This window comes from Myodes glareolus, chromosome 22, assembly GCF_982192425.1.
Source record: "Myodes glareolus chromosome 22, mMyoGla1.1, whole genome shotgun sequence".
Lineage (NCBI taxonomy): Eukaryota > Metazoa > Chordata > Mammalia > Rodentia > Cricetidae > Myodes > Myodes glareolus.
Window position 1 is genome coordinate 22,125,818 of NC_142047.1, and position 17,315 is coordinate 22,143,132.

At 48.5% G+C, this 17,315-nt stretch overlaps 1 protein-coding gene across 1 annotated transcript in view; it reads left to right on the forward strand.

Annotated features, from left to right (window-relative positions):
* The window catches only part of Slc6a2 (solute carrier family 6 member 2), a 40,800-nt gene extending 23,921 nt beyond the window's left edge, over window positions 1-16,879 (forward strand). The window contains exons 5-14 of the mRNA XM_048426763.3: window positions 4,253-4,387; window positions 5,440-5,543; window positions 6,673-6,797; window positions 8,363-8,475; window positions 9,583-9,711; window positions 10,129-10,228; window positions 11,184-11,284; window positions 11,709-11,876; window positions 12,592-12,663; window positions 13,192-16,879. Coding sequence (XP_048282720.2) covers window positions 4,253-4,387; window positions 5,440-5,543; window positions 6,673-6,797; window positions 8,363-8,475; window positions 9,583-9,711; window positions 10,129-10,228; window positions 11,184-11,284; window positions 11,709-11,876; window positions 12,592-12,663; window positions 13,192-13,215 — 1,071 coding nt within the window. The 3' untranslated portion in view covers window positions 13,216-16,879. The remainder of the gene's footprint in view (window positions 1-4,252; window positions 4,388-5,439; window positions 5,544-6,672; window positions 6,798-8,362; window positions 8,476-9,582; window positions 9,712-10,128; window positions 10,229-11,183; window positions 11,285-11,708; window positions 11,877-12,591; window positions 12,664-13,191) is intronic.
* Window positions 16,880-17,315: the final 436 nt, after the last annotated feature.

Genomic DNA, 17,315 nt, shown 5'->3' on the forward strand with positions numbered 1-17,315 from the left:
TTTGCACACTGCACTGAGGCTGAGAAACTGCAGAGGCCTCCCTGTCTTCTAGGGACTTGAGATGAGATGGCAGAGCTGTCCAGGGTCAGCCAGTCATTTCCCGCCTCGCTGCTGGCCTTTGGCCTGATTGGAAGGTGGGAATACAGACTGTGTCCTGAATTCTAGCGAGAGGTGGTGGGATTGGAAAGAGAGAGAAAGCCTGAAAAATTTAGGGGTTGAGTTTTAGAACATTTAATAGATGAAACTCTTTTTTTGTTTGCATTTTCATTTAGAGTCAAGTCCTACTTCTAGGCTTCTTCCTACTGCTAAGTCAATAGACGGGCTGATCCCGGCTCACCTTCATGTCTTTACTAAGTTATGAACTGAGTGACACCGGACAGAGTCATTTGCATATGATCCAGGCTTACACCAAACTATGTATGGCGTGCTGTTTTCTTAAGCAACATTAGTGTTATGCCATATCCTATACCTTCTTCTGTACAGAAGATTATCTTCAGTGTTAGGAAAATGACCTTGGAACTCAAGTCAAAGACCACAAATCCTAAGTCTGGGAAAGTTAATGAAATTTCACAGAGATGCGGTGTAGATGTTTCCTTTATTATTTATTTCAATTCTTATTTGTGTGCACATGCATGTTTGCATGTATGTGGAGTGCACATATGTATTTATGTGTGTGTGTGTACATGTGAAGGTCAGAGGGAAGACTACAGACTGTCATCCGTGTGCGCTGTTTTTTGTTGTTGTTGTTATTATTTGTTTGTTTAAGAGAGGGTTTCTCACTGACCTGTCAACTGACCAGTAGGCTAGGCTAGCTGGCCACAAACTTTAGGGAGTTTCCTCCCAGTAGTGTGGGTTCAGGGAGATGCTGAGGTACCATTACTGAAGGTATGCAAGCCTTGCTATGTATCCAGACATCAAGCCAAGAACAGTCTTAGTAAAGGTGAGGTCCATGGGCTATTAGCATTGATGTCACCCATGGACTGCTAGCATTAGTGTCACCCAGAAACTCATCAAAAACGGGAGCCCCTGCCCCACCCACACCAAATTAGAATCTCTTTAGGACCAGGAATCTGAGCTTTACTATGGTGCCTCTCTGGGTACTCAGACCTGCGGTTGGAGAAGCTCTGGTGAGTGTTATTCTCCAACACTGAGAATATAAATAACCACACCACTGGGAGGAAGCTCTGCCGTCTGAGGGTCTTCCTTTTATGAGCCACAGTTATCTTTATTTTTATGCTCAGCCATTAGTTTGGAATTTGTTACTGTGGAACTTAATAAAGTATTCACAGACACATCCAAGGGGGTAAGAATTTATGTTTAAGCGTGGACAAGGTGGAACATGCCCTTAACCCCAGCATTCAGGGAACAGAGTCTGAGCTCAACCTGATCTATTACAGCAGGTTAGCCAGGGCTACCTAGTGAGACTCTGTCTCAAAACAAAACCAAACCAAACAAAAAGCAAAAATAGCAACAGCAGCAGCAGCAACAACAATAACAAAAACCCCAAACCAAAAGCTACGCTTTAAGTGACAGAACAAAGAAAAAAGTGTTGCTCATTTTGTTCTTTATCTCATGTTTAAAATGACGCCTGGGATGGAGATGACAGAGTTCAGAGAGTTCTTCCTTTGTTAGGCACATAGGGGCACACATGGGTGCGAGGGAGCTGTCCTCCAGCTTTTGAAAAAGGTTCCAGATGGCTGAAAATGTATTCGCCTCCAAAAGCTTTAACTTTGAATGTAAGTTCAAGGGGAGAAAGCAGCTCTTCCTTGGTGCTTGATGCACTCACCCTGGGCTCCATCATACCCTGATGCCTTCCTTGGGTAAACCAAATCCATGTTGGAGCCTCACTCATGGCCAGTGCAGGACCACCTCCGGGCCCCATGGGAGACTTCTTGGAGTCAGAACACTGGGTGCTGTTTCCACGGGAGGAGTGTGGTCACACCCAGTCTGCAGGGCAGGACAGTGCAGCTGGGCCACAGCTGTTGACAAGAGTCGTAGGAGACTGTTCGACTCAGGATGGATGACGACTCTTCTTTGTTCCAACTGCCAAGGATTGAGATCCATTTGTCCCAGCTGGACAGACTGAGTCATCCGAGACCAATGCGAGACCACCCAGATGCAGCGGCTTTGTATTCAAGGGCATGTTTCTCTCCCCGTTTGTTATCAAGTGTGCGCTCCGTGTCTCTGCACCCACCACCTCTCAAGGAACACAGAAGCCAAAGTCCATGTTCTAAGACATTCATAGAACTGGGGAGTGACTACCTGGACGACACCAAACAGGAGCCTTGTCTGGTTCCCTCTGGATCAGATGTGCTCACCAGTGATGGGCCTACTCACTTCATTTCCTCACCCATTCATTTGCTCTTCCTTTGACTGACTCTGACTAACTCTCTGACTTATAACTCACCTGCTCTTGAGTCCATCCACCCCTCCACTCAACCATCTGCCTACTTAGCTACCCATCCTTTCATTTAACAACAACAACAACAAAAACAAAAATCAGTTCTAGTCGTTCTATATCTAACCATTCATTCTTTTTTTTTCTTTTTTTGGTTTTTCGAGACAAGGTTTCTCTGTAACTTTGGAGCCTGGCACTTGTTCTGTAGACCAGGGTGGTCTCGAACTCACAGAGATCTGCCTGCCTCTGCTTCCCAAATCCTGGGACTAAAGGCATGCACCACCACCGCCCAGCTCATTCCATCTTTTACCTCAATCTTTCATCCATATGACGGTTCATTCATTCATCTACCAAATATTTTAAGGACCCATATAAATCGGGAATAAGGAAACAAGGGAGATCATCAGTTCCAGTTTCTAAACACAGGTGTGAAAAATGTGTGAGTTTGTCACCAATCTATCAATCTTTGCTTTGAGCCTGTGTCTTTCTAGGCTGAAGAAGAACTTGACTCCCAGTCATGTCTTCAGTCTTCCACGTTCTCTCTGGGGTCGTGTATGGACCCTTTAGTGGGCAGAGTGCTTGAGCTACAAGGGGAACCCACACGGTCTTTAAGCAGTGCCTTCCTTGGCTCTGACTACTTAGCCCTGGCTCACTGTTCTGTTTTGGGCCCAACTCTTCCTCCTAGAAAATGCTACAGCCCATAGCTGCATCAAGAACGAAGACATTTAACCTTGGATACACTTTAACATCGACTGAGAAAAAATGCTGGAGTTGAGGCTGTACCTTAGGTCATTTGAACTAGAAATCCCAAGACTGGGACCTCTCTTCCACATTCTTGTATATAGCTTCCCTGGAGTACTGTAGTGTATAGCCAAGAGCGTGAAGGATCAGAGAAGATGGCAAGCCTCCTAGTCACCTCTTTCTCTGTCCCTCCAAGCTAGGCAGGGATATCTGTTCTGATTCTCAAGGTAATCTCTTTACTTTGTGTTTTTGCAAAGAGAGTTTGTCTTGTTCTCCATCTGCTCCTACTGAGATGGAGATTTTTTTCTGTTTTATATCCAGTGACATATACCACAGACTTGAGAGAATGCACCTAAATATGGATAAAGAAAAAAGAAACTAAGTGTTTTGCACACATCTCTAATCCCAGCGCTTGGTAGACTGAGATAGGAGAATCATGAGTTTGAGGGATCGTGGGCTATAAGTGAGCCAGTGTCTCATAAAATCAAAGCTATATCTCTGTGGGATAGTGCTTGCTTCATGTGTGAAAGGCTCTGTGTTCTATCCTCTACACTGAAGGAAATAAAAGCACATATATGAAAAAGAGAAAGTGTTAAAGAGGAAGGAGAGATAGCAAAGAAGGGGCAGGAAAATGAAGAGAGAAAAGAGGGAGAAAGACTGGAAATTTTAAATAGCTTGCCTATAAAGTTGAGAGCAACAATCAATCCCTGTAGTGTGATGGAAGCAAGACTGACAGGGAAGGGTGAGCGTGCTCAGTTCTGTACAAAGTAGACTAAAGAGGTCGGGAAAGGTAGTTGTTGGAAAAGGCATCAGGCACTTTGAGAACCTAGTTCTTGCCCTCGATGATTGCCTTTTCTCTCTGAGTCCTATTTTCTAAGTGTCTGACTCTATGAGTTTTGAGCTTTTTCAGGGAGCCCTGCATCTGTTCGTTGTTCTGTCCCCGGGGTCTGACCAAGGGACTGGCCCTGAGATGAAAATGGTGCCTCATATGCTAGGAGAAGGAAGCTGAGGGAGGGCATGTTTGGCTTCTGGGAAAAGACCCTGTGTCATGGCCTTAGCACGTCCCCAGGTCACAGGCAGAACAAGTCTCACAGCCGTTTGTCTGTTGTTCAGGTTGTGTGGATCACAGCTACCCTGCCTTACTTTGTGCTATTTGTGCTCCTGGTCCATGGTGTCACACTGCCTGGTGCCTCCAATGGCATCAATGCCTATCTGCACATCGACTTCTACCGCCTCAAAGAGGCCACGGTGAGTGCCCGGTGGTCACCTAGCATGGGGCTGGGTGGAGGGAGGCTTCTTATGGGCACATGGTGATGGGTGCAGTAACAGAATTAAGAGGGGTACATTTCAATATGTTTCTTTCTTAGACGAGTGTCCAGCCTACCATTATGCTATAGACCAAGAAGCAACCTCTTTCTGGTGTAACTCTGAGAAAGATGAGCCTTGTGAAGCACAGCTGGCTTCCATGTGTTCTGCACTGGTCCAGCTACTCTCATTCATTCAGATATGTAGATACTGAGTCCTTAGTATTATTTCAGTGAGTAAATCTGCCTTCCCCCATTGTAGTGGAAGGTTGGGGAAATCCAGAAGAATACAAGGAGAGATGTGGCAGGCAACATCACACTCAAACACCTTAGTTTAGGACTACTAGATAACATCTACATACATACACACATACATACATACACACATACATATAATATGTATACACATGCATATGCACACATATAATATACACACATATGTATGTATATGTATGTATACTATATTAAATAATACATGTGTGTGTATATGTGTATGTGTGTGTATGCATGTATGTATGGCTAGCGTGGATGCTGGAGAAGTGAAACTGGCTAGGACTAAACCATGACACTGAGATTGGAGAAGGGCTCTAATCTTTAGTCCACCAGCTATATACTTTTGTCACCAGGGAGAGGGGATTGGAAAGTAAACTCCATTGTCTTCAAAGGCCCCCACTGGCTACCAGTGTCTGCAGCTTGAAGTGTAGGAGAAAACCTTATCTTCTGAAGATGACATCTTCATAACTCCTGAGATGACCAGGACCCCTTGGTCTTGCCCTGACAGCCTAGAATTTGTAGTTTATCAACTTTCTTGAAAATCTGGGTGTTAAATGGATTCACTGTTACCCAAGGCCAGAGACGCTAGAGAGATTCCCTCCTGTTATTGTACAGCCCTTGTTTGCTTCAAACGGCATTTGCTGGTCTCTGGCAACTCTCCGGGAGGCAAGGCCGTTCTGTCGGAAGCAGAGATGGTGATGACTTTGTGTTTACTGGTTTCAGGTGTGGATCGATGCCGCAACTCAGATATTTTTTTCCTTGGGGGCTGGATTTGGAGTCTTGATTGCATTTGCCAGTTACAATAAATTTGACAACAACTGTTACAGGTAAGCACCTTTTTAGAGCTTGCCAATGCTTTGAATCCCAGGGTTGGTCCTTAGAGGAGTGGAGAGAGGGCTTTATCTAGACAGGAAACCACCTGTCTTCTGTGGATCATCCTGGTCATTCTGGGAACCTCAAAGTGATCAGTCTATGGGGTCCGAGGAGCATATTCATTAGATGACATCTCTTGGGAAAGTTGAGGCCAGCAGCTATGGGAGCCTATGGAAAGGATTACTGGGACAGAGGAGCATGACATGGCTTCCAGAGAAGATGGAGCTGCCTGACTCTGTCCATTAGGTACTCTCTGAGGCAGGGGCAGAATGAAAAGGCTGGTGAAGGCTGGCTGGGTCAGAAGTAAGATGTCAGGGCAGATGGAGCACAGAAGAGACCTCCCCCAGTTTGGATCAGTGAGCACCTAATGCCACCTCCTGCAGGACCTCAGAGGTGGGACAGATTCGGCCCCACCTCTCTCACCCCATTGATGAATCAAGGTAGAATCACTTTCTTTGGTTCAAGAAAGAACAAGATGGTTGTGCCACCAGGAGAGATTTTAGAGAGGTCAGGAAGTGGGATGGCCATCCCCTTAGTAGGGTGCAGTCATTAAGAGTCTGGAGGTGAACTTGAGGCAAGCCGGGGAGGACAGTTGAGGTTATGGTAGGCAGGTGTGATGCAGATGGCCTGTGTCCTAAGGCATCGACAAAGACAGAGAGGCCGTGTGTCAGGGGATCAGCGAGTTGCTTGTTTTGCTTGTTCCAAGAGTATATACTGGAAGTCATGAGAAGTAAGCCAAGAAGGAAGGGTGGATCATCTTAGCAACGCTCTGAAATGACAACACGAGGAGCTAGGAGACAGAGTAAGCCATGGGGAGTTTACTTAAGGGGAGAGGAACTCTGAGCCCCAAGAGTCTACCCGTGCCTGTGGTTGGCTCTTGGCTTACACACTGCTGTAGCAGGCACTAACCTAGTGGTGGTGAGGCACTGGGGTCCAAGTGACAGCAGGGCAATGGAAAGAAGGGGTGGCCTTTGAGACTGGGTGTGACTGAAGATTCCACAGGTGGCCAGTGGTTCGTGAGCAGAGTGGGGGCGGAGTCAGGGGGACCTGCATTGCCAATAGCAGCCTCTCTCTCTCTACCAGGGATGCCCTGCTGACCAGCACCATCAACTGTGTGACCAGTTTTATTTCCGGGTTTGCCATCTTCTCCATCCTTGGCTACATGGCCCATGAACATAAGGTCAAGATTGAGGATGTTGCCACTGAAGGTAGGTGGCCAGACCCCTTGTCTCCAGCTAAAGAAAAAAAGGACCGAGTTAGCTTCATAGTGCCTCCAAGTTTCGAGGCCTGTGAGGGCTGGCGGTGGAGGTTTTGGGGTGTCCATTTGTTGGGCTTTCCCTTGAGGCCATCAGTGAGCATTCCTGGCAACTGTGACTCCTAAGTTTATAACAAAACTTTCCTCTAACAGCCTAAGCGGAGCACATTTTGGGATGCCCCTTCTGCACCAGTCTCTGTGCAAATTAACTAATAACTAGTACCAAATCTGTTTTGGTCCTGAAGTCCTCATAGTGCTGGGTCTGCAGGAGGCAGCATGAGGTGCTCAATACTGGGCGATTTGTGCACAAAAGATCTTTAGTTAGCTTACCCCTCTGGAAGCCCAGAGCATGGAGATTGGTTGTCCAGTAGGCTTCTAGTGCAGGTCATACACTGTTCATCTTATTATAGAGAAGATGAAGTAGAAATGCCTGTGTTTCAACAGAGCCATGCTTGGAGGACAGCCTTGATTTATAATAACCCTCTTCATGAGATTCCACAACTCTTAAAGAGTAAGACTTTCTGAAAAGTGGGGCTAGTCTCACTAACGTCTAACTGTAGTTTCAAGGTTCTCAACCTCTTCACAGTACTATATTGGGGAGCAAGCCTGAACATGCATTTCAGTGGGGGCAGACTATGTTCCAGACATCGCAGCATACCTCCACTGAGCTCTCACAAACCTGAAAGACAAGGGTCAGAAGATCCTCTTTAAAGATGAGTGATTTGGGATGTAAGCTAAGTATGGGCTAGTGAACAGCCATGTCAGCATTTGGCCCCAGTCAGCCGGACTCTGGAATCTCTGTCCTTCTCTATGGCCTTCTGTGTTCTTCAGGCTGCAGGGAGATTGAGACAGGGAAAGAGCAGCCTTTGATGGACTCTGAGGATCATGAGTTTCTGAGAATCAGAGGAGAATCTCACAGAGTAGAAAGTGGGTTTCCCACACATGGTTCGTAGCTGTTCAGGCAAGCTGCGGCTCTCTCTGCCTGGTTGTTCCATGAACAGGCTGTGTTCATCTGCTTTGTATCACTAAGAACAAAACACACAAGATAACCAACTTTTGCAGAGGACGGGTTTGTTGGCTCACAGTTTTGGAGGTTTTAGTGAGTGACGACTTGGCATTCTTGCTTTGGGGTTGGTGTTGGGCCCACATGGTGGAACAACCTATTCACCTGATGGCTGAGGTGCAAAAGGGATAGAGGGAAGAGGAGCTTGGGCCCCTATATCTCCTACAAGGGATATTGATATTCTCAATAAATGGAAGACTACATTGTCTTGACGTTCCCATGACTTGGAAAATGCACCAACTGGGAATCAAGACTTGGACACAGGGCCTCTTGGGGGACATTACAGATCTCAACAACAACACAAGAGAGCTGTGGCTCCATCTCCTGTGCCCAGTTCCTGAGTCTGCTGCCCACACATGACTGATCAAGGGTGCTGAGGCTGCCTGGGGCTCCCCTGCTCTGTGCAGCCCCAATTGAACATTCCATCATTGATCAGGCCCTAATATTTCTTACAGGAGCTGGCCTTGTGTTCATCCTGTACCCAGAAGCCATCTCCACTCTGTCAGGATCCACGTTCTGGGCTGTCCTGTTCTTCTTGATGCTTCTGGCTCTGGGTCTGGACAGCTCAGTGAGTTCACCTCTCAGAACACCCTTCTCCACCACTGTAATCCTTACCAGTCCTCAGCCTGCAGGGTTGCTGCGGTCTGGGGTCTGTTTCCAAGGGTCCTATTTTAATCTGAACAATGAAGTGAGCCTTCCTTCAAAATGATAGCCTAGGTCAAAGTCAGAAACCTACAGGAACTCCAGTTGCACTGGACCTCAGACAAGCCAGGCTAACACTCCGCTTCTGTGGACGGGGAGCCAGAAGTCAGAAAGGACATGAATAGAATGTTCTGTGATCCAGCGCTTTCCCATTCATTATATTTTATTACTGACAACCAACCCAAACATTTTGGACCCTACTATTACTGGAGTCCTGTTTTTTTATTATTATTTAGTTATGTACAAAATTAAGTTCCTGCCATCTTTTTGTGTCTGTTTCCACCCTTCATTCTCCCAAGCCCAGGGGAGGGGCTGGCCAGACCAGCAGATCTCGCTGTCTTTGGGTTTACTTGCTGGGTCTGCCAGAGCAGTGTGGTGGAAAGAGTTCTGAGGCCGATTCCAGATCCCAGATTGAGGTTGATTAACGATGTCTGCCAAGAGCAGTGGAGAGGAGCAAGGGACATGTGTGATTATCATCTGTCACAGCAGTGGTTCACAAGGCATAGACTCAGAGTCTGTATTTAGGATGGAAGAGTGTAGAAGGGGAGGGGAGCAGAGAAAAATATATAGCTCAATAAAAACAATAATTAAAAAAAGCAATAAGGAACCCTTGTCATATGCTATGGTATGAAACTCCCATTCTGGAGAAGTTCTTTGGTTGTTGTTTCCAGAAGGTTCTATTTGCTTGTAGATGTATCATCTGGGCAATATATCCCTTGGTTTTCTTTGTCTCATCAGTACCCACTCAGGTTGAGTGAGTCAGGGGCTAGGGACCTGTCGTGGAGGCAGGCAAGAGTTAACTCTTCCCCATCCCATATAACTTGAGCGTGGTTGAGATTGGGGCAGAAAATGGGGAAGGACGCTTGGGAGGAAGGCAGGGCCTGCCAGTTTCCGGGGAGCCTGATGTATCTGAGACTGGTCCCGAAGTACAGGAAGCCTTTCATTCCTGCCCCTCCCTCCTGGTTCTCCACAGATGGGAGGCATGGAAGCAGTCATCACAGGACTGGCGGATGACTTCCAGGTCCTGAAGCGACACCGGAAGCTCTTCACATTTGGTGTTACCATAGGTACCTTCCTTCTGGCCATGTTTTGCATAACCAAGGTGAGTCTGGGTGTGGGGGCCATCTGGGCCTTCCAACCTTCTCAGCCTCGTTACTGGGCTGGGCTGAGTGGGGCTGAGCACAGGGGTTTTACTATCCCGAACCCTGTGTTCTAACACGGCTGCCTCCCACTACATCTGGGGCTGATGGCTTCCAGGCACTGCTGTTTACTACGGATTGATGTGGGACCTGCAAAGGTCCCTTGGAAGCTTACCATGCTGTTTATCCGTCATGAGTCTTTAAGCCAGCAGCTCCTAGAGCCCTTAGTTAGAATGTAAACCCATTTAGTTGCACACCTGTGTTTGTAAACGGGCTCTGAGCATGTGGGAATGGGGACAGGTAGGATTTATGAGCTAGGAAGGACAGTCGGTGACTGTTTATAACAGGACTGGCTCAAGCCCTTTCTCTCTGTGCCCCAGGGAGGGATTTATGTCCTGACTCTGCTGGATACCTTCGCGGCAGGCACCTCCATTCTGTTTGCTGTACTTATGGAAGCTATCGGAGTTTCCTGGTTTTATGGTAAGTGAGGATGTCCCAAGCCTTGGTCCTCAGAGTTCCTGGAGTCTGTCTACCTGGAGAAGGAAAAGGACTTTTCCTGTCCAGGATAGACACCCGGATCTCCAGAAGAGAGCAGCTCAGGTAATAGGTATTAAGTCTCTCCAGTCTTTAGCTCACTGGGGCTGCAAGGCCTGGGAGAGAGCTGGGGCCAGCGTCTGAAAGAGAACCAGTAGTGAGCTGCAGACCACTGTCACCAAACCTGACAGTGCAGTTATCAGACTGAGTAAACAAAACAGGATGCCCAGTTAGTTAACTTTGAACTTCAGATAAACGACGAACACACGTTTTTAGATCAGCTTGACCCAAACACTGCATAGAATCTCTGGATACTGATTTTTTTCATTATAGGTCTGAAATTCAAACTTAAATAGATTCCCTGTATTTTATTCCCTGACCTTTTCTGCAGCTTGACTGAGACATCGACTGTCAAATGTGTCACAATTGTTCACTGCCCCTTATATGACAGTAGTAGGTTAATCCTGTTCTTATTCTTTCTGGAAGAGGTTGCAGTGTGCGTGTCCAACGGTCTCTTTCAGATTATGGCTGGGGGGTGTCATATGTGTGCATGTATGGATAGACCAACTGTTTTCACAGGAAGGCTATTGCAAGGGGACAGAGCCAGCCTGGGGTCAAGGCACCTGGCTTCTCAGTCTGGGCCAAGTCCTCCCTTCTCCGACCTCTGGCTTTCCTCTTGTAAGATGATCAGAGTAATACACGAAAGAGGATTCTGTCCCAGAATTGGTCCTCTCTCGTGTTTGCCATTAACAACGTGCCCACCAGGTCTCCTGCATTCCAAGGTGTCATTCTCTTGTCACCTGCCCTACCCTCTGCCAGAACGTTGTGTAATGGCTTCAGGGGAGGCCCCGGTCCTACATCCATGGGCTCTCGGTGACAGGCTTGCCCTCTGTGCCCACAGGTGTGGACAGGTTCAGCAATGACATCCAACAGATGATGGGCTTTAAGCCAGGCCTGTACTGGAGACTGTGTTGGAAGTTCGTCAGCCCTGCCTTCCTCCTGGTGTGTAGGGTGTGGCTGGGGTACCTGTAGAAGGGTTGTTGAATCCAGGTTGGGGGTGGGGTGGGCATATTTATTCCCTAGCAGGAGGCAGTTCTGAAATCTAGAAGCCCGGTCACGCGGGCAGAACCTCTTAGTAGGGGTGGGGGATAATCTGCCTTAGTGAGTCTTCAGCCAGGAACACCCCCCACATGCTGTTGTGCTGACTCCAAAGTCACTTTTGTTTCTTCTTCTTTGTCTTCTTTTTCTATTGTCTTTGCCATGTTGAATCTTCACCATCGCTCGCCTCTTGATTGATTCTTTCCCATTCCTCCTTTGTTCGCCTCATTTCGTTTCTATCTCTTCCATTCTCTTCTCTCTTCCCTCCTCTCTCTCTCCTGTTTCTCCTGCATCCATCTTTCCTCCCTGCCCCCATCCTTCCCTCCAGTTTGTCGTGGTGGTCAGCATCATCAACTTCAAGCCGCTCACCTATGACGACTACGTCTATCCTCCCTGGGCCAACTGGGTCGGGTGGGGCATCGCCCTCTCATCCATGATCCTGGTACCCGCCTATGTCATCTATAAGTTCTTCAGCATTCGGGGGTCCCTTTGGGAGGTGAGCTCTGGGATGGCTATTGTGAGATGTGGGGGTAGGTGGCACGCTTGTTGGGGTGAGAGAGATAAGAGAATACTTAGGGTCGGCATACCCACCTCATTTACTGAGTGGTGATTCATCCTGAGCCTCAGTTTCCACATCTGTAACCCAAGAATAATGCTGTGTACTTGGAAGAGAAGAACACTTGGGTGCTAAGTAAAGAATTTGGCCCGTGGGAGGGGCTTCCCGCTGTTTCAGCCGCTCATGGGAGAAGGCAAAGCTCAGTCATGCCCGTTCCCTTTTAACGTGTGTTATGTCCCCAGGTATCCCATCTCTCCTTGTCGGAACCCACTGCCATTTTTCTAATGGCATAATAATGATTAGAAAACCTGATCTAAACCAGGGCTTTCTGAAATAATTCCCTTTCCTTTACATGTATACATCGTATTCACACACACACACACACACACACACACACACACACACACACACACACACAAACACGTGCACTCACGCACATGCACTCACGCACGCGCGCATGCGCATGCACACACACAGCAGGGGTACTTTTTATCCTGAAATTACATCATAACTTTTATTTTGCCCTACAAACTAGTGGTAGTCTTTCCAAGAGTTCTTACTTTGTAAGGCGAAGACCTCACATCTGAGCTCTTAGGTCAGATGTGAGGTTGAGGTTTGGGCCACTGAGACTCACCCCTGTCCCCCTTCTTTGCAGAGAGTGGCCTACGGCATCACGCCGGAGAATGAGCACCACCTGGTGGCCCAGAGAGACGTGAGGCAGTTCCAGGTAGATGAAGAACGGACCTGGGGGCTGGCTGGGCAGGACAGGGTGGGTTCTGGTTGTTCTCCGTGGAGTGCCCAAGCAGAATCACAGCTGGGAAGAGCTGGGTGTTTGGCCAGCTTCAGCCTAGGGGCTAAGGTGGCGGGTGCCCAGTCAGCCTGCTGCGGCTGCTGCTTCCTAGTCCTGGGATCCCTGTGCTGGGATGTTCCTGTTCTGGTCTACCTCGGAGTTGTCACATTAGCGTCACCAAACTAAGCTGAGCATTTTCTAATCTTGAAGGCACAGCTGCAGGGCATTAACTAATGCTGCTGGCCCCATGGATGTGGGTGGTACCTGCTGAGCCCCCTCTTTTGGGGGGTTCATTTGCATCCAGTCTCAGTACCAGTTAAGGACCATGTTCTGAGAGTGTGCTGGGAAGGAGGTGGTTTGTTTTGTCTCCACTTTGCTTCTTGCTGCTCCAACCAGCTGGGTCCTGTCCCCCGAGTCCCCGCTGGCTGTCTTCAACCATATTGGTCCTGCTGTCTGTCATTGCAGCTGCGGCACTGGCTGGCTATCTGAGCCTGACCCCGAGGAGGAGGAGCCCATGGGTCAACATCCGGGTCAAGGGCATGTTCTTCACCCCCATGTGGACGCCGCCGTGGGATTCCTCTCCAGGAAGAACCCTTCCCATCCCTCTTGTTTCCCCAGTTACCAATGATTCCGTGACTCTGGTTTTGTTCACCTTCTGTTCATCGGGCCTGGAGGAGGCGAGTGTGGAGAACTAGTTAGCCTCGAAGGAGGAGGACGAAAGGAGGGAATGGGGCTTGGCTTCTGGAACTCTGGCTGGAGGGCAATCTCAGTGTACGCCTGGGCTGAGGTCCATGGCTCTGGCAGAACCCCTTCCTGAATTTGTTTGTACTTCAGATTACAGAAGAAACCTTCAGTTCATCAAGACCAAGAGAAGATTGGCTTTTGGTTATATATCAAAAGCCCAACCAAAGCCTGATGGAGATGTGTGGGAGCCAAGCACCCACACCTTGCACCTTTCCACCTAGCACCACTCTGGTATCTGAGCCTCTGTGCGGGAGCTGGGTTTATTTGGCACTTAAAATGTGACTGGTAGATGCTGCCTGGCTTTTCAGTAGAAACCCTCCGACTTCGTTTTTTAACTAATCTGAGGTTGGTTTACATATATTCCAGAATATTACTCTAGCTTCTGCTGTTTGGATTGTCCCAAACTGTGGTGTGATGGGAAGGATGTAGCTGGACCACCAATGAGGAAGTTCCACCAAGTGAGATACTCCAGAAAGGTGATAGAGGCAGCTAGACCCTTGACAAGGCCACACACTGGTCGTGCTCTGTGTGACACATGGATGATTCCAGAGACTTTCCTGGGGATTGAGGCAGAGCCGAGATCTCTGTCCTGAGGGGTCAGGTGGGTGCCTGAGGGCAGCCTGATAGGCGGCCATGGTTCTTTATGGTCCACAGACACTTCCTAAGCCTCCTCCTGGGAACCCAGCAGACAGGAAGAGGTCCTGAGCAGGGGGGGAGTCTACTGGCTTTGAAAATGACCTCTTTCTTCATTGACTAGACTTGGCACCCTGAGGGGCACGATGGGTCCTACCACATCACAGCATAGCTTCTCATGTTCTGGGAAGATAGTCTGACTGGAAAGGACAGGTTGGTGGGGGGGGTCAGGAAATTTCTAGGTTCACTTAGTGCCCTCTGGTGGTTAGTTTTGGTTCATTGCGGGGAAAGGATGACTTGATAAATCGATGGCATTTCTTTGGGATTTGTGTTTATGGGTTGAGTCGCCTATGCCCCTATTTGAAATTTAGAACCATAGCTTGCCATTGTGATAGTGTTATTCTGTGCTGCAGGGGTGTGTGTGTGTGTGCGTGTGCGTGCGTGTGTGTGTGTGTAAAGGAAAAACGAAGTCACTGAGCTCACTGGGTCGTGTAGGAGGCGCATGGAGAAACTAGCATGTTCCAGTGGAGTATGCAAGAGGTCGGGTGAGGCCAGCGGGGGATGGGAAGATGTTTTATTCTGAAGACACACTATTCCATGCTGAGTCAGGGTCCTCGAGTCATTCCTTAGAGGAAATCCAAGGACTTTTGATTCTTCCATGTTAGAAGGCCGGCTCAGCTCAAGGCATCCCCCAGTGGCAAATGTCTTGGAGCACTGGGGAGGGGGAGGATCTTCCATGCGCTTGAGTTATAGGTGCAAGTCGGAGCCTGTTAGCAGACAACCTCAACATCTCTGGCGAGTAGTAATTCTTTTCCACTTGTTACCTTTAAAGACATTTTATCATCATTTAAACAAAACACTTTCGCCCACACTGCCTCTCCGCTGCCCCATGGGAAAGGAAGGCTGCTTCCTATCCCCCATCTCCCCATCACCCTGGTGAGAAAACAGAGTCTCTCTTGCTCAAGGTACCAACTCCCGAGGGACCAGGGTGGACCCTCTATTCCCATCCTGTCTTCACCGCCCAGTGTGCCAGGAAACTCCCTGTTCACCCCACCCTGGGCTGCCCCCAAACACAGAGTACACAGAGTCCCTATTAAGGAGGGAAAAGGGCAGAAGAACATTACTCATCTTGCCTCCTGGCTCCCTGAGAGCTATTGTCCTTTTCTTTGATGACAGTTGTCAGTCTTTGAACAGTGGTCCTGAGAAGCGAGTCCACCTTAGCTGTCACAAGTGCGCACACTCAGAAAGCCGGGGTGCCCGAAGTCAGTCTTGGCCCACCATCCTCTCATGGCCGTTGGTGTGGTCCCTCCTCCTGCAGACATTGTCCCTGGGGTGAAGATGAGATGTGGTGCTAGCTGAATGAACCCCAAACTAAAGCAAAGGTGCTGTTCTGTGGCAAAGCTGGCTCGTGAGACTGGGACAAGGGGTTCTTGGTTCCAAGTCCAGGTGCTCTGATGGGGGAGGTAGAGTAGAGCACCCCAAAAGCCCCTGGAGGTTCTCATGGAGGTGCTAGGAGGTCACTGCACCCACCTTTCCACTTAACAGATGGGGGTTAATGCTTTATCATAAGTAATGCTTGGCTTCTTTTTTGTGACTTTTTTTTAAATAGTGGGGTACACCCAGGACCAGTGTGCTCCTGAGTTCTGTATATGATGCTTGACACTTTTGATATTTCATTGTATTTCTAGAGAATTATTTTCTACGAGCCCCGAGTTCTTTCTTTAAGAACATTGGTATTATTTAACCTCTTTCTGTCAGTCTTCACTCTAAAGTCAAGTGAGACAGCGGAGAAAAGGGGATACCAACTCACCCCAGATACCCTGCTCAACAAAGGACCCAACACTGCCTTAATTTTCAGAGGGTGCTCCTGCCCAGGCAGAAGGCAGTCCCCTGCTGTACAATCATCCAGTCTAGACTTTCTAGATCTGGCAATGTAAGACTGACATGCTCTTACCAAAGAAATCATTTCTGCCCCATTAAACTCACTTCATACATTCGTTTATTTCTTTGGAAAATAACAGAGGGGATGTGATCAGAGTGGGTGTTTGGTGTGGCAGAAGCAGCACAGCATTTAGAGCTGATAGCTGTGGGTCTGCAGTGGGTTCGCTGTGACTTGAGAGAGGAGCTTGACATCTTTGGATTTCAGGGGGGGGTTGTCTGTAAGATCAGGAACTTGATCAGGTGACCAACTGGAGGACACATTCTATTAAAAGCGTAAACAACAACGCAGCACAACAACACGCTTGTGCTGAAGTTACAGTGGAGAAAGCGTGTCACTTACGGCAGAAGCTTCCCCAAGTGACCCCATAACTGACCATCTATTGGGCTTAGAAACAGAATTCTGGCCTACAGAGCTTTGATATTTCTGTACGTCTGGTAGCTCCTCTTTCTCAGATATTTTTTTTTGTTCTGATAATGCCCGAAAGACTTGGTATCTGAAAAGAAGTCGAGTCCAGCCTTCTCAATCTGACACTTGGGTGGTATTGAGAAGGCAAAGGGCATCGCTCTGACCCGTGTTTGCAAGTCTGGGCACCCACAGCTGTGCCCAGAGGCAGCACGCTTGGCCCTGGCTGGTGAATGTGAAGTCGTGGGGTGCCTGTCCTTGTCCCACGGACGCTACTTCTGTGTAAATAGGATTGTTCCCATCGCATCTCCTCCATGTCATGGACTGTTCAAGTATCAGGCACAATGCTGTTCCTGCTTTGGATTTATTTTGGAAGTTGTTCTCTTCATGGAAAATATAAGTGTACAGTATAATAAAGGACATTGCCTGTGCTGTGCTGTCTGTCTGTCTGGTCGTGGGGTTCTAGGTGCCGTTTCCTGTGTGTGAAAGCCGTGAGTGATCAAGGGCAGGCGATGCCATCTTTGAGTAGCCAATAACTAGCAAAGAAGAGACTCTGGATGCAGGAGCCCACCCTTTGTCAGGATGTTCTGAGAATCCATGGAGGAGACAGGAACAGAGGGGGCTAAGTGTGTGATGTTAGTTCAAAGACTGGTTCTCCTCTCCCCTCCCCTCCCCCTCCTCTCCTCCCCCTTCCCTTCCCTCTCCTCTCCTCCCCCTTCCCTCCCCTCTCCTTTTCTCCTCCCCCTCCCTTCCCCTCTTTTCTTCTCCTCTTCTCCCCCTTCCCTCCCCTCTCCTCCTCTTCTCCCCCTCCCCTCCCCTCCCTTCTCCTCTCCTCTCCTCCCCTCCCTTCTCCTCTCCTCTCCTCTCC